Here is a 19,866-nt window from a genome sequence, read left to right on the forward strand (position 1 = left end):
TGCACAACACCCTCTGAGGCTCTGGTCATACATATATTGTGTATTCCTAGGCAGACAGCTATCTTCTATGAGCTGTTTACAGGACACTCTCAGTAAAATTATCACTCAGTAATAGTATTTTATTGTGTGGCGTGTGAAAGAAGGGTATCTCATTTATCTCTCTGTAAAGGCAGGCTGTGAATAACGGTTCTTCCCTCAGCCAATCAAATCTCCTCGTGGTAGCACTGGCAGATTATTCAACCAATAGCAGCACTGCTAACTGAATTCTTAGCTCGCTGTTTCTCACCCTCCTCCCCCCTACTCTCTGCTCGGTCGCTCACACACACCACCACTACTATAGTTCTCACAGTCGCACCAGCCGTTAGCTAGCTAGCTTAGCTAGTGGGACAAGAGCTGTACACAACAACAACAACAACAACACTAGTTATTTTCTTTTCCTTTCATTTTGGGGGAGCACATTTATGTTTAGTTTGGATTGTGTTCACATTGCCAGTCGTCAGTGTGTCTCAGTCGAAGGTAAGCTTTGTGTTTAATTCTCGGTGCATCGCAGGAGGAGGGGGTGACAATGACACATGAATGATTCGTAAACAAACATATTGACAAGATGAGAGAGAAGCATCCTCCTGTATGTGTTGTCACATGATAACAGTACAGATTTGCAACATTGAAGATTGCGAATGTAGCCTGCTAGCATAGGAACCACGCCCGAACACTAATGATGACACGTACAGTTTCTAGAAAAGCCCCCAATTCTAACATTAAAATATATCCACTGACTAATCATTAGATTTGATGGAAAATCCAGTTTTTAAATAGTATTGTTCTTTTATGTATGGTTGGTGAAACTAATTATACTGTACATTCATTTCATGTATGAACTGAATTCCTCCTTTTACCATAAAATAATAATAGAAAAGAAAATCACACCCGTGTGAAGTGAGGGGCGCTCTAGCTCTGTAAGATAGACACTATTATTATTATGTTTTTGGGGCTTTTTGCCTTCATTGACAGATTAACAGTAGTTTTGACAGGAAAGGGGGAGGTGATGGGGGGACCTAGCCGCAATTTGCAACTCTAGATTTTTTTTACAATCTGTTGAATCTAGAGTTGCAACACCCTCCATCCACTTCCTATTCATGATTTTCGGTTTCTGATATGCTGGTCTTAAATGACGTTAAACTCACCAACATTGCAGCTGTAGTCCAAGCTTGAATTATCCTCTTTCAATCTGCCGAGCTTGTTTTTCATAAAAATCCCCCGTAGACATGTTATGAGTTACTTTCTGTCCAAAATATTCCAAGAGTGACATTTCCAAGCCGCCATTTGTATTTTTGCAACGTGCCGTAAAACAAGATGTGAGGGGGAGCGCTTGTTTAATAGAATCTTACCTGCTCAGGTAAGACACCCAAAGAAGAGGCAGACACAGTGCGACGCCCCATCACACACAGCCTTCATTTAAGACCAGCATATCAGAAACCGAAAATCATGAATAGGAAGTGGATGGAGGGTGTTGCAACTCTAGATTCAACAGATTGTAAAAAAATCTAGAGTTGCAAATTGCGGCTAGGGGGGACCGGGGAACACACCCACACAGCAAAGGTCGTCGGGATTGGGACTCGAACCCGTGACACGCTGTCAGTTCTATTTTTATTTATAGTGCAACATCACCCCAAGGGGTCTCTGTGCACTTCACAACAATACACAGCAAAAAAGCAGAAAATGCAATAACACAATAACAAGCATAATACGATGTGTCAATACACATGGTTGACATAAGTACCATGGGATAGGACACAGTTAAAGATAGGTAAAAATGCGTTCAGAAAATCCATTAAAATAGCATAGGGTTTTAAAACCATGGTGAATATAGAGAGTGTTGGAGTTTGGAAGCGCTCGTTGGAATTCACTCAACCGTCCTGTGTACCACCTGTTTCTAAATGTCACATAATGCAGGAGGCAGCAAAATGTTGTGTTATTGAAAACAAGCACTTCCAAACTCTGACACCAAAATAATCAAATGCAGGGCATTTCTTGACAGAAAGTAGCTCATAACGTTTCTATGGTGGATTTTTATGAAACAAAAACTTTGCAGATAGAAAGAGGATAATTCAAGCTTTTCTTACAGCTGCAATATTGGTGAGTTTAACATTGTTTAATGCAATCAGACAGGACTTTTCTGTTTGGATGAATGGGCTGTCAAGGCCAGAAAGTAGTTTTTTGCCACTCAGTGGGCGTTCCCGCATAACTTCCAGGTACGATGATGTCGCGCGCATACCCTCTATAGTGATTTCAGCTGTCAAGCTGGATTACCAGCCTAGGTACTGAATAAAAGCTGGATATAGGAGGAGCTAGCTCCCCTCACAAATAGAAAGAATTCTCCTCATGCACTACTCATCAGCCTACTCATTTATTCTCCCTATGTTCTATAATACTTTCCTTCCTTTAGATGCAGTTCATGCTGTTGTTCAGTCGGCAGGGAAAGCTGCGCTTGCAGAAGTGGTATGTGCCTCTGTCTGACAAGGAGAGGAAGAAGATCTCTAGAGACCTGGTCCAGACCATACTGGCCAGGAAGCCCAAGATGTGCAGTTTCTTGGAATGGAGAGACCTCAAGATTGTCTATAAGAGGTAAGGAAGTGATGCATATGTAGTGGTTCTAAAACGTTTTTTTTAAGGACCCCAATAACTTTGAGTGTGTTCAAATGGAACTGAATAAGGGTCCATTTGGTTCCATCTCAGAGTTACAGAACTGTAAAGATCCATTAGGAACCCTGATTGTCCCCGCACCCCACATTGAGAAGCACTGGTGTAAGATGTTCTTGCAGTGTCTCTGCTCTGTATAGATACGTGCCAGTGACTCATGCCAAAAATAGCTGCTCTACAAGCTCACAATACATCACAAACTTGTAGATTTGCTATATGTGGTAGGGATGCTCCGATTAGGTTTTTTGGGACCGATCACCGATTGTTCTTTTCATAATCGGGCCAATACCAATCTTGTGTGTAACGGGAAAATTTGAATATTTCCATAATTATTATATGTCAAAACCCACGTAAAAAACTGTTACTGTGTGTGGGGAGGAAGGGGAGAATGTTTAGGCCTGTCACAAAGATGAAAAATTATATTATACATACGGTATATCTGATACCACTTATATGGTGTAATGTGTGTGTTGTCTCGAATCTTCTTCTTATGTTTCTGTCGTAGATATGCCAGCCTGTACTTCTGCTGTGCAGTGGAGGATCAAGATAATGAGCTTATTACTCTGGAAATCATCCACAGATATGTGGAGCTGTTGGACAAATACTTTGGCAGTGTGAGTCTTCTTTCAAACTTAACCTGAACTTTTGTTAAAGTGAGCTTCACTTCATTATGTCACTTAACACTTGCGTGTATGTCTATGGAGAAAAAGATGGTTGCTGTTAAATATGGAGAATGGTTACCATTAATTAAGACCTTTTTTCAGAATAGAATGTTTTTTCTCTAATATGTACTATAGGTAATACATTTTTCCTGGCTTAAAAGCAGGGCCTTAGTGGTGACACGACTCAATAATGTTTATTTATTCTATGGCTTTACAGTCTTTACTACCAATTCCAGTTCTCCCCACATTTACATTTAGAACCTCAATGTTCTGGTCTACAAGAGTCTGCCGCAATGTTTTGTATCATCTCATTCCGGCCAATCACAATTTGCGTCCTCACCTTCGTCTTCAAATTATGCTGGCCATTCAATGGCTACGTTTACATGAGCAGTTAAATCCCCTTTTCATTCCGAATAGAATTTCAATCCTATTAAACGTTGTTATGTAAACACCTACAAAAACGTACATCCGAATGAAAACGCTCGATGCGATCTAAAAACCATTCCGATGTCACTGGCCGGATTACTCCGATGTTCAATGCGATTGAAAGAAAATTGGACTCATGTATACACTAATTCGGATGTAAGTTCATTCTGGTCTTTCTGAGCATGCTCCAAGGCGCTCATATCCAAGGCGCGCCGAGGAGTTTGGACATAGAGCGCGTTATTTCGTTCCTTTTTTCAGATCCGAAATCCACAAAAGAACGTGGAGCAGCAGCAGATGACGATAACCCTGATCTGTGTGTATGTGTGTGTGTGTGTGGTCAACGGTCTCTCTCTCTCTCTCTCGCTCTCAAAAATAACGAGCGACCCGATACAATAATAATCAGTGTTGCGTGCCCTGGCCGTGCTGTAGATAATAAAGTACACATAAAAACGAGATGATCACCTTCCCAGCGGAGAAGCAGAGCCGCAGCGGGTGGGGAAAAAAAGACGGTAAACATATTCGCCCTATCCAACCAGCAGCCTCAAAGCTACTGCGGAATGAAATGATGGGATTTCAAAGTATCGTCTTTCGTCTTGTATTGTTGAGACAGTCACAATGAATGAACTGCCTATATTTTATATAACCAACAGATGGCGTAGTTTCACGTGAATTAACATGTATCATGTCTTCTATCACTTCTCCATATAAACACTCATTCGGAATGACCATTTCCCATGTAAACTCGGGGCAAAAAACATTACATCGGATGTATTTTATTCTGAAGTATTTATTCGGAATGATCACCCTTCATGTAAACGTAGCCACTGTCAATGGCATTTAATGTTTGTGTTAGGACAATGTTTGTGTTTACACTATGGTTTACACACACCCTCAAAGCTGGACATAGGAGGGGCTAGCGGCGCGCCCTTCAAATTGTAACTGAAATAATTAGTGGATCATGGTAAATTCAGGGGTTGAAAATTGGGGTGCCATTATTATACTTTAAGTAGCATGTGGCGTGTCAAACTAGGGGGCCATAGCCGTCATCACAAATCAACTGTGATGAGGTCATTTACATTTGGGAAAGTGGCTATGGCCTAATTTAGCCAAAATAATAGCACCTGTACATTTCAGTGCAGGAAAAAAGATGTAATGGGGTATGTGGTGGAATGACTTCACAGGTATGTGAGCTGGATATCATTTTCAACTTTGAGAAGGCCTACTTCATTCTGGACGAGTTCCTGTTGGGAGGAGAGGCCCAAGAGACCTCCAAGAAGAACGTGCTGAAGGCCATTGAGCAGGCTGACCTTCTTCAGGAGGTAAGGAATTGTTCTTCAAACATAATGTATAAGTTACACACTTGAAGGACCCATGATCTTGTTGGACAGGCCAGCTACTGCATTAGGCAAAGAGTAGACATATATAGCACACCTGTGTGAGTGTGTGTATAGTCTATAGAATTAATTCATAGTGAAGCTCATTAATCAGATTTCCTTCCTCTGTGCTTTTATGTTTTGCTTCCTGCCCTCACTTGCGTATGTACTTTGTAACATAGAATGCTGCAGTACTCAATCAGTACCTTTCTCTTCCTTGTCGCTAACCCTTTTGCTAGGATGCCAAAGTAAGTGTTGTCCTCTTTAAGTGGCATGCATGTTTGTGTAGCTGTAGAGCTTTAGCCTGTAGCAGTTAGATGGAATCCCACTGTCAGTTATAACTGTTCATGTAAGATATTGTTGCCTTTAAAAGGCCTATTTAAAGGAATAGGTCACCCAAAATGAAAAATCTGACATTATCTACTGACCCTGTCTCTCATCATGCTAGTGTATTCTTCTACATATCACACAGGGAGTTGGGAGGGCTGAAGTCAACAGTGACCAGTTCAGAGTACCAAAATGGACAACAAATGACCATAAACCTACTACATACAATCTTAGTTAGGCTGCAGAAGCCAAACCATCCCACTGCGTGGAAATTACTTACAGTAATTTACACCATTACTTAATGCACAGCACTTTACTAGAAAGGCAAAATCTCCCCCAAATATTAAATACAAATCTTCACTCCTGCCATGGTTAACTTTCAAAAATATTCATGCCTGCGTGCTCACCATGACATCTGGTGTAAACACAGAAGTGGGAGGGAGTTTCTTTCTTCAGTAGTGTGCACTAAATTATATAAAAACTGTCCTCTGTTGGGAGAACTATTCCTTTAATGTGAACTATTTATAAAAGATAATACCTCATTATCCTGACAGATTTATGAGCCTGCTTATAACCTATTTTGAAACCAGAGGTATTTCTTTTATCATCGGTTAGCCTTAATTCATTTTGAAGCCTAGTTCATAATAGTACTTTATGAAACAGAAACGATCCACAAACCTTTCATGTATATAAAGTACATCTGTTTAATAAGAGCTTCACTATGTCCCTTTGTCCCTGCTCTTCCTCAACTGCAGGAGGCCGAGGCCCCACGGAGTGTTCTGGAAGAAATTGGTCTGACATAGATGCATTCCAACATCTTCTCACAACCCAGCATTGCCCCCTCCGAAGTAGATCTAGCCACCTCCAAGCCTTTGTCTTGTCTTTCTTGTTGTGTGTTCTAGTGTTGTACGTATCTAAACGGAAACTAATAACTATTCTCTAAGGTCATATGATGTGCCAATTATGGTGTTTGTCTCTCCGAGGTACCAGATCAATCTATGGCTCCATTCTGCAGCACTATTACATCTGTACAGTACACTCATACAAGCCTTCGAAAGGTCATGGAATACAATGTTGTGACATCATGAACAGTTCAGTATTAAGTTAAATTAATTCATTGTCATGCTTACTGATTGCAGAGTGTGTGTGGAACAGTTTACAAGACTTTAAGTCTAAAATATGTTTGATTTGTGATGTTGTAAACATACAGTAACAGAAGTGTACAGTATATGAACATCTCTGATTTATCAGTGCATATATATATTATACTAATGGCTGCTCATCTTCACACACAATCATATGAATTTGTTCATTCCCCCTCAAAAACGGCAAGTAGGCTACGTTTTTTGCCAATATTAATTGTGTTTGTGTTTTTACTTCCATGTGATTCGTTAAGTTTACCAAAACAGATTGAATATTAAATTAAATCAGTATGGCCTTTTATGATAAATGTTTACTCAGAAACAGTAATGACTTTAAAGGACAACTTTAGTTTAGAGAAAGTAAAAGATGAGGATTTCCCCCCCCCCATTTGCTGCTTTTTGATTTAGCTATTTTTGACAGGAGGGCGGGGGCATTCGAACATGGGGCTAAATATGTATTTTTATTACAACATTTTATAGCTATTATTTACTATAGTTCTACTAGACCCCATGAAATTACATCTGGTCACAAATGATCATGGGATCTATTGAATGTGAAGCGCGAGGTGACAAACTGACATTGAGCCTACGACACAGTATGGCATCACCTTCACATTCAGTAGATCCTGTGATATTTTGTGGCAACATGTAATTTACTGGGGTCTAGTAGGACTATAGTAAATAATAAAGAAATCGCGATAAATAAAAATACATATTTAGCCCCACTGTAAAAAATGGCTAAAGCTACAGAATGCAGCAAATGAGAAGTTTAACATTCATCTTTTACTTTCTTTAATAACCGTCAAACATGAACCTTGGTTGAAAAAAGTTGTCCTTAAGCAAATTCTAATCCATTGACATGACCAAAGAACACTGTATATTTTTGTTATCAATGGAAGATTCACTTTACAAACCATTATAAGGGATTCTGAGCTATTAATCGCAGGTCATTTGTGTTGTACTATTAGCTATGTTTTTGTCATGCTGAGGTATAAAGGTCAGTTTAAATACTGTAAGTACTTATTTCTTTATTTTAGATATAAAGACGATTCATGATGACTCAGACAGTGTTTGATTTGCAGATGAGCTATTTTACAAGCGACGGAGCTTGTAGATGGACAATTTCCAGTGCACAGTATACAGTATGCATAAAGTATAAATTGGGCTTAAACTGATCCCTGGCTGTCTGTTTCATTGATGTCAGTAATATTTCTGCTTATAAAAACACCAAAATACATCAGGCTCAATTTGTAATAAATCATTCTATCCTTTTTAGGCAATCTAGCAATTAGTTTATATTTTGGGTTTTTGGCCAAAAAATGAAATCACTGACTTTTATATAAACACTGCCAACATGCATTTTCACTGATACTTCTGATTAAGTAATAAATGTACACAAACTGAAAATGTGGCTGTCACATATTTTTTTCAGTGCCTAGACATAACCTCACGTCACCAGGCTTTCCACCTCCGTCTGTGTTTCCAAATCGCCATCTGATCCGGTCTAGATTGGATGGTAAAAGGAAAAGGTATTTTTCGTCGCTTTGTTTTTAGTGTTGCCAGGTGCAAGTTGGAATAAAATGGATATACCGTGCATGATGACTACAAATCAGTGACTACAACATGGCGTACTTAAGTTACCATCCGCTCCTGATGGATCATAAACCCGAAAAGGAATGCATCTATAGGCCATATAGGCCTATTATTTTAACCCTATTCAGAATACAACACTTCAATTTCAGGTTTATTTATTTACACATGTACAAAATATGAAACTGAAAACTATCTTGCAGGCAGATGCTACCACAATAAGGTTCTGCACAATTTTTGCCAAATAAGGGAGGAGTTGGACCCAGTCTACTACAACACAATTGCTATGATGAAACATGGTCAGACCACTGAGTGAGATGGAATATTGACTTCCAGAGCAGACATGGTGTCAGTGTTGGTTTCACCTCTGGAGTTCACAACCACATCTCTGTTCTGAACCGGAGCAGACATGGTGTCAGTGATGGTGTCACCTCTGGAGTTCACAACCACATCGCTGTTCTGAACCAACTCGACTTCCTCCACCTCTTCACCAGGACATGCTGCAGGATGGTTCCCTTCTCCTCGTTCTTCTTCCGACTCGTCTGATGAAGCAGGCCCTTCGGGTGAACGGCTTTTCTTCTTTTTGTGCTTTTTCTTGCTCTTCTTGCTCTTTTTGGAGTGTTTATGGCGACGGGGCGTGTGGGTGTCGTCAGGGGTTCTATCCTTCTTATCAGACTTCTTTGGACTACTTTCACTACTCTGCTTCCCTCTCTCCCTGAGTGTACTTCTGCTTCTGGACCTGTCCCTCGCTCTCTCAATTTCACCAGGGACCGTTTCACTCTGTCTATCTCTACTTCTGCTCCTATGCTTGTCTCGATCCCTGTCCTTATTCCGGTTATGGTGGTCTCGCTCTCGATCTCCACTTCTGCCTCTCTCTCTACTCCTGCTCCGATAGTGCTCTTTCCTGCTGCTAACTGACCTGGACCAGGATGACCTGTTGTCCGCTAGTCTCTGATGAGATGCTCTGCTGTCTCGACTCCTCTCCCTGCTCCTACTGCGGCTCCTGCGTCTCTCACCTCCTCGCCTGCTATAAGAAGACCTTTCCGACCTCGGGGGGCTTCTGCTCCCGTTCCGTTGTCTCCAGGATCGTTCTCCACATCGCTCCGAGTAGCGCCCAGCTCTGTACGACCCCTCACCGCCACGGTCTGGTGACATGTGTAAATCCCGATCAGCCTCCCAGAATTCATTGCCTGGGTTACGAAATACGTGCAGGAAGTTGCAGTGTTTGCCTTTTGGGCACTTCTGTCTGTCAAACAACCCTAAAAAACAACAGAAGATGCTAGTTATTGGTGTGGTTATGTATAATCACCATGCATCTGCTCCAGTCAAATTTCCCATTTCCAACTTATGTCAAATACTGTATAATCAGCAACAGTAATTTAAGTAGTAAAGCACTTTGCCTACAAAGACATGCAGCTCAAACTGTATTACAGTTTAAGTAAAGATGAAGACATAGGTTAAAAAGAAATGTTACAAATAATTAAATTAATTGAAATTAAGTAATTGAAACTAAAGTAGTATAGCAAGGATAATATCAAAATGTAGTAGGACATGTGTAAAGAAAATAATAGGGTAAAAATATATAACGGTAATTTACTGTAAAACAACAAAAAAAACAATTTCTGACTTTCAGAAGAATAACTCACCACATATAGCATTTTTCCAGCGTGTAACAGGGCATATCTCACAATGAAGCTGTTTCCCTGCATAGTATCTCCCATTGAACTTGACAGCGGCATCTCTACACTGCTCCTCCCTTAACGAAAACACAGAGACAGAGAATGGGTTTTATGCAAATGTATATCATTTTATTGTAAAAATGAACATGATCAATAGTAAAAGAGTTGGCTTACGTGTCAAACTGGACATAAACATTTCCTCTCAAGTGTGGTTCAAAGTTGCAGCTGACCTAAATAAATATACAAAAATAAAAGATACAGGGCATATTTCTTCCACATAATTTAATTTAATTTAATTTCTTAATGGAATACATAAAGAAATGTGTAGTGTTCTCCTAAAACAGAAATCTTGTTTCACATCGTTCTCACGTTACTGTGTCTTCTTACCTTAAACTGCCGCACCTTGCCGACACTTTTGAACTCTGGTACGACATCATGGTAGAACTCCAGGAAATACTCCTGGAGATCTTCCTCACTGTGCTCCAAACATGCATCTGTGTCATAGTCGTCACGGCGACACTGCTCCATGCCAAACGTCACAAACATGGCACGGATCATCAGAGTAGGGCTGGATGCAGGTTGGACGTGCTTACGAGAACACCTGCAGAACAACAGCAGTGTAGATTACGCTTGTTCAATAATTGTTTTTCCCATGCTCACAATTTTCATAGCCTTACTCATGGACCAGAGCTACATCCCTACCTGCTTTCTCTGCACCATTTAAGACCGTTTCCAAATGTTAAAATGTAAAAGACCAATATTATGATGAAGAAAACAAGATGTTAAGACCGCTAAAACAAATAAAGTTTACCTTCAGAAAAAGCGTTGTTTATGGCTTCTGAATGTAGGTCTTTTAACATGTAAACAAACCTACGCATCATGGGTGACCAGGCCTTCTGCTCGGTCGCCCCCGAACTGTGGAACGCTCTCCCCACCCACCTGAGATCCCCACAGTCGGTCGACACTTTTTATAGCCTTGCCCTTATGTTTTAAATGTTCCTGTTCTATTAGATGTTTTTAATGGTGTGTTGTTTCTTCTGCTTTTATTCATTTATTGTAGCATTTGAGCAAAGTGCGTTATAAATAAAATCCATTATTATTATTATGTAATGTCTATGGAGTGACGTCATGTCAACACCACGAGGTCTGGAAAGGGGACGGGAATGGCTGTGAGACAGGCCCATTGTCAATGCGGTACTTGTAAGAGATAGTCAGAAAATCATAATCGGCCTCTGGCAATGATAGTTTTGTCGAATAAGCCTAGAGTAGCTGCAAATATAACAAGGGTGGTATTTCTGTTTGGGACTCTTTCATTCTCACTACATATACTGTACATAAAAAATGACCCATATCTGGGCGGCGGTGGCTCAGGGGTAGAGTGCCAGGATGGTAACCGCAAGGTTGCCAGTTCGAACCCGGCTCCCCCAGAGTTAGTGTCGAAGTGTCCTTGAGCAAGACACTGAACCCCTAATTGCTCCTGATGTGCTGGTTGGTGCCTTGCATGGTTTCCGTCGCCATCGGTGTATGAATGTGTGTGAATGGGTGAATTGAGGCACAATCTATGTAAAGCGCCTTGGATAAAGGCCCTATATAAATGCACCATTTACCCGTTCTTATCACCGGCACCGCTCACTGTCTGTGACTTTAAGTTTCATCCAACAGCACATGAGATCATTTAACGTAGATGGTTTGACTATTCATGATGTTCAGACGATGGGTTGCTTTATCAGCAAGCAACCCATCCCATTCGCACAATGGCGAATATACAGCAGCAGTCCCATTCGCCGTTCAGACGATGGGTTGCTTGCTGTCCCATTGGCTTAGAGGTAGCCTAGAGATGAGGCAGCCAATCAGGACTAAGTTGTCGAAGCCAACACGATAGAAAATAGACCAGCTGTGCTTCACAGCAGCTGTGCTTCACACATTCACACATTAAATAAAACAAAAATAAAAACCCTAAATGTACCTGTCTCCAAATCGACATGCTCCTGTCTTGAGGAAGAAGGGGCAGTTGGCTATGTCCCTTTCGGTTCCATAGTTTACAGAGTTCTCTGTCACTGGAGCCTCAGGATTCATCCATGGACCTCCATTCTCTAGCTACAAGCAAGTACATAGTGATTTCATAATTATTCCTTTTCCACAAAGCTGCAGACATTTTCCACAATAGGTAGGTACCTTATGAAGACAACTTTGCAGTAGCTTTTCTGAAGAAATCTGTGTTTTAAATAGTTTGGTTTCAATTGTAAATGTTTCTGATTCCACTAAAAACGGATTCTGAATAAGAATAATACAGCAAACAGTGCAAAAGCAGGAGTATTAGTACCTGACTCTCAGCCTGGTCCAACATTTTCTGAACAGCCTCCTACAAATGGTGTAAAGACACGGCTAGTGAAAAATGTGTTGGGGTCAACATGGCATATCTGTTACTGCACGTTAAGATTACATTCACGAGTACTGTGGAACAGGAAAAGGCACCATTTCTGTTTCAGGAAGTTAATAGACAACAGAGTTAGACACTTGGGAGTTGTTCACAAAGAACCACTTGTAAAAGATACATCCATGTCCTGAGAGTTGAGATGTTGATGGCAAGAGTGTTTCTTTTTGTGTAAATCTTAGTTAAGGAAGAAGATGGATGTTTATGCCCTCAGTCAAGGAAAAGAGAATAGTGTATAAGGCAATAACATTTATGTCAACAAAAACATATATATTCCCCATAATAGAGCTTTTACATACTAGTAATTATGGAGTTATGCTAATCATTTAAATCTCATGAAAAGTCCACTGGGTCAAAGCAGAAGAGGATATATATTTCTCATTGTTTCTATCCTCCAGGAGCCCGTTTCACCTCTCTCTCTCTCTTCTCCTGTTGCTTTTGTTCTCTGTCATCCTCTTCTTTTTTCTGCTGTGCCTCCCACTCCTCTTTTATCCTCCGCTGTGAACACAAGGGAAAGTGGAACTGGTGAAAGCAATGATCATCTTTTTTCCTTTTTTTTTTTTTTACATACGGCCAAATTGCGTAAATGTAAACATGTGTAGTGAGAAGATCTACATTACCTCCTCCTCCTCTTTTCTCTGCCTGGCAGTCTCCTCCCTCTCATGCCTGAGAGTAAACTCATCCTGTGCGAGCCTTTCCCTTTCCAGCCAAACCGCATGTAGCCTCTGACTGTGAAGATGTCAACATAACAAGGTTATCTGCATCAGTGGTTCCCAAATATTTTAATTTCAAAGGACATCCATAACTCTGAGTGTACAAATGGAACCATGGTTCCAGTTCTGTAGGGGTTCATCTGGAAAACCCCCCAAGGAACACAAAAGGTCTCTGGACCACACTTTGAGAACCACTTGAGGAACTGTGCATGAAATTCGTTAAAACCTACCTTTCCTTTTCAGCAGCCTCTTCCTCACCGACTGCATCGCTTTCTTCATCTTCTTCACCTAAAGGTTGTTACCAAGACAGTGTTACATCAACTGTTGTTCATCAACCATATATCTATTTACATACAAATTTATATAACTCATAAAGTCCATACCTTGTCCTCTGGCTCGGGCCAAGGCTTGCCGTTTGCGTTTCCGCCTCTCTTTCTTCAAAAGAGCCTTGCGTTGCTTTTGGCTGAATGGAAGATAAACTTATGTTAGGTAGTTTCATTTATTGTCCACAATGTCTTCGGTCACATAACAGTAACAACAAAACAGCACTAAACAAACTTGTAACAAATGTTACAATACACTAATACTTACAATTATCTGATAGCAAAAAGCAGGACAACAGTGACAAAACAATCACACCCGTGTGACCTGAGTGGTGGAACTCCCCTCTCCCCCTGCCTCTCTCTCTCTCTCATTAGCAGGCAACAGTGCAGCACTATCTCTCTCTCTCTCTCTCTCTCTCCGTTTCTGGCACAACAGCGCCACCTTTACCCCTACTGGTACTCTAAACATAGTAACAGTCACATAGTTAGTCACATAGGTAAGGACGGACAAAAACAGATTCAACGAGACATGGTGTCATTTAGTGCCTTAATGGCATTAGGAATGAAGGAATTTAACCAGAGGGAAGTAGTTCGAACTCCCTTCAGAGTGGATGAGAGGGGTCAATTGCTATTTTGTATTTTGACAGCTTTTTTCCGAAGTACTTGCTTGTACATACAAATTGTTTCTGTCTCTTCTCAATGATCTTTGAGGCTAGGTTCACCATTCGCTGCAGCTTGCTTCTTCCTTTTATATTAATTATAATATATTAATATAATTGGCATACCACATTGTCATGTTAAAAGGTTCTTATAGAATATAGACTGTTTCCATAATATGCTTGCTCACTCTAAAGGAGTTGAGCTTGCGTAGTAGGTGGAGGTGTTGGTTACAGGAAACTTGGATTATGGCAAAAAAGGTGTGCTTTTTGAGTCCATCATCTTAAACATTAGGAAGCAATTTTGTGTCGCAATTTTATGTGAAAGTTGTTCAACAAGGGGTCCAGGTCAGGACCTCTCCGGTGTCTTCAGTTACTACAGGGAGGCAGCAACATTGATTATTTCTTCCTTCTTTTTTTATTAAAATGTGTAGTCTGAAACTACACATTGATTAGCCCTCCAAGCAGAACCCAATGGTACTGAAGTTTCTGACTTTTTGACGACACAGACCATTGGGTCCTGTTGCATCAGTACCATGCCACCTGGTACGCAGACATTCATAAAACATAAACAACGTGGATAACGCCTGTCTGCGCTCTTTGACGACATTTTTTCGTGTGAGGGTACCCATACATGCCGCTGCGAATATCTCCTGTGGCGCGGAAGCCGTTAAGTATTTTTAATCTTTGTTTGACCGATTTGGTCGCTTTGATTCTTCCTTCCTTGTTTATTGACACCTCATTGTACCGCCTATCTGGCTAGCTAGTGGCGCTATAGCTATGACACAGCAGATCAGAGGCAGGGACGTAGCCGCACAAGCCAACCGCACACCGGGAGGCGGTACAATAAACGGTAAACAAACAAGAAGAAATAAAGCGACCAAATCGGTCAAACAAAGATTAAAAATACTTAACGGCTTCCGCGCCACAGGAGATATTCGCAGCGGATTGTATAGGTACTTAAAGTTCCCGAATTCAGAATAACGCAAAGAAAAAAAGGCCATCAAACGCTGCAGATTCGATCTTAGAGAGCATGTTTATCATCCGCGTTCCAGAATTCCCATACGAAAATATAGTCATGAACAGTGACCCTACAAAAACTCATCAAAATTTCAGAAAAGCTTTATGTAGGGTTCTGAGTAGCCCCTCTCGGGACCCTACGTAAAACTTTTCTGATATTTTGTTGAGTTTTACGTTGGGTCCCTGCTCACTACTGTATTTTCGTATGGAAATTCCTATACGCGGAAGTGGAGATTCTCTCTAAAATAGGACCCGCGGCATGTGACGCCATTATTTTCCTTGAGTTATTCTGAATTCGGTAACTTTAAGTAGCTATACATCCAGCTGCGAATATCTCCTGTGGCGCGGAAGCCGTTAAGTATTTTTAATCTTTGTTTGACCGATTTGGTCGCTTTATTTCTTCTTGTTTGTTTACCGTTTATTGTACCGCCTCCCGGTGTGCGGTTGGCTTGTGCGGCTACGTCCCTGCCTCTGATCTGCTGTGTCATAGCTATAGCGCCACTAGCTAGCCAGATAGGCGGTACAATGAGGTGTCAATAAACAAGGAAGGAAAAGAAGAATCCAAGCTTCCAAATCGGGCAAACATATATTAAAAATACTTAACGGCTTCCGCGCCACAGGAGATATTCGCAGCGGCATGTATGTGTACTTATACTTTACATATTCAGAAAGCCTCACACTGAATAATATCGTCATAGAGCGCGGGGAGCAGCGAAACATGGAGTAAATGTTTTAAACAGGTGGCATGGACGACGTGGAACAGGACCCAATGCACTGGGTCGAACAAATGTCAGAAACTTCAGTAGCATTTGGGTTCTGCTTGGAGGGCTAGGTTCTGAGAGGGGCTACACATTGATATGACTCCACCATTAGCAAAGAGAATGTTTAAACAAACAAAAAATTATAATGATTATGAACTGACAAATGACTCCATGAAGCATCACTTGGACACAGACAATCCATATGTACTAAAAAGAACGACTTGTATTGTGGAATACTTCCTCTCCCAAATGTCAACAGATGAGACACTCATCATAAATTATTTGGCGGGCGAGCTTTGTGAGCTTATCAAGTTGTTGTCTTGGATAAAGACTATCATAGTTGATATATTTGATAAAATACACCATAGTCTTGATCCAAGGCTAATCAAGTTGCAACTTAATTGCATAGACGGCTGTCTCCAAAATATATGCAACACAAAACTAAGTACATCAGTGGGGGTCCGGACGACACGTGCGTAAAAAGCGATTTTAAATACCACTAACCTCAATGATGAAGCAGAGGCCAGCGAAGCCATGGATGATGCCATTTGAACAAGGCTAATGATAGCTAACAGCTCGGCGGTAATGATTTAACACCACTGCATCAGCATTTAGTTGAATCACAAGTTAAATATCGCATTCTTATTACCTTAATTAAAATATATGTAAACTCCGTTTAGGCCTGTGTACGTTCTTTATGTTATTATTAACATGCAATGCATGGTGATTATGTTTGTTAGCTGCACGAGTGCACAAACGAGTGTCACTGTTACTGTTGTTTTCTTCCACGAGAGCTGAGGAAGGGGTGGAGCAAATACCAAGTGCTTCCGGTTCATACCTGTTGTTTGTAAATAACATTTAAATATTTATGTAACAGTGTATGTGTGATTCAGGCCAGGGAGTGGTCCAAAACTACATAAGTAAAGAAGTAATTTTGTTATATGACTAAAGATAAAGATAACCGATTTTCGATTGAAATTAAGTGTTTTTTGGCAAGTGATGCATCACACACAGGGCATAGTGGATTAACCTTTAACATGATTCCATATGGTAATTTTTCATCCATGAAAACAAAAAGCCTAGATATGCTGAAGGCTTCTAGACATTTTTCTGTAATGTACATTTTAAGAAAATGTAATTTAAAAAAAATAAGTTTGTTTGATAGCTAATTTACATTGTGACCAGTCAAATAGAAACAGTAGTCCTACATCTGAAATCACGTGTGTGTGTGGGTGTGTGTGTGTGTGTGTGTGTGTGTGTGTGTGTGTGTGTGTGTGTGTGTGTGTGTGTGTGTGTGTGTGTGTGTGTGTCTGGGCAAAATACATTGAAAATTTATTTTGATACAAAATACAAATAGGCTACTGGGTCGAAAAATGTATCTAAATACAAAATACAAATACTGGTCTGAGAAATGTATTTGAGATACAAATACGTATTTTGTATTTTGAAAATACATTTTCATGAACATGTGTATAATGATAAGTAAATTCATAATTTTCTTTTTTTTTTAAGATATTTTTTTGCGGCTTACGCCTTTATTGATTTTTTTTTTAAGGGATAGAAAGTAGGCTGACAGGAAACGGGAGAGAGATGGGGGGATGACATGCGGTAAAGGCCGTGTCGGGTCCGGGAGTCGAACCCGCGGCACACCGCGACTGGATCACCAGTCCGGTGCCCAGACCGTTACGCTACGGCCTGGGCCGTAAATTCATAATTGATTGCCAAATATTAAATTAATGACCTGTCAGAATGTCTAATACATTGAAGATTATTAAGAATGATACACTTTATATTTTAAGCAAATAAAACAGGACCCACAAAGGAATGGTAACTCTGAACAATTGAAGGCCCGCCACTCTGCCTCTCATTTGTGGTTCAATTTGAGTGTGTAAGCCAATCAGAAGGCGGAATAGAAGTGACATCACACATTGTGTTGTGTTGTGTGTATGGGTCAGGGGGGCAGTCAGACAGATATTTCGTGAAGCCACTAAGGAAATCGGGACTTCCTGAAAGTTCATATAATGGCCTGTTGTGGCACTGTCATTGGGCCCAAAAAAACCCATATCTCCATAGAGGCCCATGTATTTGGGCCCAACTTCGTCCTAGACTGTATTACCTTAATAAACATGGTCATGAATACTTTCTGCTTCCAGTCACTAGTTTAAAGTCTCATTTCTCATGTCATAATATTCTTTTTGGAAAATTATGGTCCCATTTATTAAGAAAATGACCATAAAGTCGCGTATGTTCTGAGGGGCGTGGCTACCGTTACAGTCTATGATCCGGATTCCCCTCCCACTCGAGTCAAAATAAAAACCAACAGAGAAGAAGGGGGGAAATCCCGCCTCGTTGTCTGGGCCAGCCAATGGCCAGCTGGCCCCAAACGGATCTAGAAATATGGCGACTTAAGTGCAAGGAATTACAGGCTTCATTTTACGTCCATGTTAGACCCGGGGAACGCTTCCAGCCCTATTACAGCCCATAGACTGTAAAAAATATGGACAAAGCGTTCCCCGGGTCTAACATGGACGTAAAATATATAAGCCATATTTCTAGATCCGTTTTGGCCCAGCAGGCCATTGGCTGGCTCCCTTTTGGCCCAGCTGGCCATTGGCTGGCCCAGACAACGAGGCGGGACTTCCCCCCCTTACTCTTCGTTGGTTTTTATTTTGACTGAACGGGGGGTGGCTCCCGTTCATAGACTGTAACGGTAGCCACACCCCTCAGAACGACAGAGCGACTTTATGGTATTTTTTTAAATAAATGGGACCATAATCTTTCAAAAAGAATATTATGACATGATAAATGAGACTTTAAACTAGTAATAATAATAATAATAATAAAACTTTATTTGTATAGCACCTTTCATGACATCAAATGCAGCTCAAAGTGCTTTACAGAACAATGGAGAATAAAATAAAATAAAAGCATAAAAGAGAAGCAAGGCAGCGACATTAAAAAACAAGCAGTAACAAAAAATATAAGATCACTTAAAGGCAATGTTGTAGAAGTGGGTCTTGAGCTGAGCTTTAAAAATGTCTACAGAGGCTGCCTGACGAAGGTACAGAGGGAGCTTGTTCCATGCCGATGGCCCGTAGAAGCAAAAAGCTGCTTCCCCGTATTTTTTAGTTGCCATTTTTTTAGGCAAAGCGAGCAGGCCAGCAGTGGAAGACCTTAGCGGGCGGTTTGGGACATAATTAGGCAGGCAGTCATGTAGGTAGGAAGGTGCGAGACCATTGAGGGCTTTATAGACAAGTAAAATAATTTTAAAATCAATCCTAAAAACAACCGGAAGCCAGTGCAGTGATGCCAAAACTGGAGTAATATGTTCTCTCATCTTAGTTCTAGTTAAAACTCTGGCTGCTGCATTTTGGACAAGTTGTAATCTGTCAGTTGTTTTCTTAGGCAGTCCTGAAAAAAGTGCATTGCAGTAATCAAGCCGAGAGAAAACAAAGGCGTGGATTAGCGTTTTTGCATCGTCCAAGGACACATAGGCTCTGATTCGTGCAATATTTCTAAGGTGAAAAAAGGCAATCTTGGTAACATGATTAATGTGTGAATTAAAATTCAATTCGGAATCAATAATAACCCCCAGGTTCTTTACTGTACTGTTACTGTCTACAGTCAGGTTGCCAAGTCTGCTTAATATTGATTCTTTCGGCCCAGGCCGTAGCGTAACGGTCTGGGCACCGGACTGGTGATCCAGTCGCGGTGTGCCGCGGGTTCGACTCCCGGACCCGACACGGCCTTTACCGCATGTCATCCCCCCATCTCTCTCCCGTTTCCTGTCAGCCTACTTTCTATCCCTTAAAAAATCAATAAAAGGCGTAAGCCACAAAAAAATATCTTAAAAAAAAATATATATATATATTGATTCTTTCTGCTCACTAGAGCCGATTATAAGAACTTCTGTCTTGTCCTCATTTAGCTTGAGAAAGTTCTCACTCATCCAACATTTGATGCTAGACAGACAGGTAAGCAGCGGGTCTAAAGCACAGGGATCATCTGGAGCCACAGATAGATATAATTGGGTATCATCAGCATAGAAATTAAAATTGAC

The 19,866-nt window shown here is 40.8% G+C and overlaps 2 protein-coding genes across 2 annotated transcripts; one reads left to right on the forward strand and one right to left on the reverse strand.

The window, feature by feature from the left end:
* The first annotated feature begins 345 nt into the window (after positions 1–345).
* LOC310855020 (AP-1 complex subunit sigma-2) lies at positions 346–8,238 on the forward strand. The gene is made up of 5 exons (XM_083759848.1): positions 346–516; positions 2,447–2,625; positions 3,206–3,314; positions 4,970–5,107; positions 6,244–8,238. Exons 2-5 carry the CDS (start codon positions 2,447–2,449, stop codon positions 6,289–6,291), a joined length of 474 nt encoding a protein of 157 aa, XP_083615974.1. The 5' UTR covers positions 346–516; the 3' UTR covers positions 6,292–8,238.
* A 282-nt stretch (positions 8,239–8,520) lies between these two features.
* zrsr2 (zinc finger (CCCH type), RNA-binding motif and serine/arginine rich 2) lies at positions 8,521–16,563 on the reverse strand (the record flags this gene model as incomplete). Its single annotated transcript, XM_083759267.1, has 11 exons — positions 16,311–16,563; positions 13,430–13,509; positions 13,277–13,334; positions 12,954–13,062; positions 12,745–12,831; positions 12,223–12,261; positions 11,866–11,996; positions 10,287–10,500; positions 10,074–10,129; positions 9,867–9,976; positions 8,521–9,479 (listed from the first exon to the last, which is right to left on the reverse strand). Exons 1-11 carry the CDS (start codon positions 16,352–16,354, stop codon positions 8,521–8,523), a joined length of 1,887 nt encoding a protein of 628 aa, XP_083615393.1. The 5' UTR covers positions 16,355–16,563.
* Positions 16,564–19,866: the final 3,303 nt, after the last annotated feature.

This window comes from Protomyctophum parallelum, assembly GCF_964188405.1.
Source record: "Protomyctophum parallelum genome assembly, chromosome: 2".
NCBI classification, from domain to species: Eukaryota; Metazoa; Chordata; class Actinopteri; order Myctophiformes; family Myctophidae; genus Protomyctophum; species Protomyctophum parallelum.

Excerpts from the sequence above, each read along its gene's own strand:
- LOC310855020 (XM_083759848.1), top strand. The coding sequence starts at position 2,447 with ATGCAGTTCATGCTGTTGTTCAGTCGGCAGGGAAAGCTGCGCTTGCAG. Across the intron at positions 2,626-3,205 it reads CTCAAGATTGTCTATAAGAG|ATATGCCAGCCTGTACTTCT; the intron begins GTAAGGAAGTGA and ends TTTCTGTCGTAG. Across the intron at positions 3,315-4,969 it reads TGGACAAATACTTTGGCAGT|GTATGTGAGCTGGATATCAT; the intron begins GTGAGTCTTCTT and ends ATGACTTCACAG.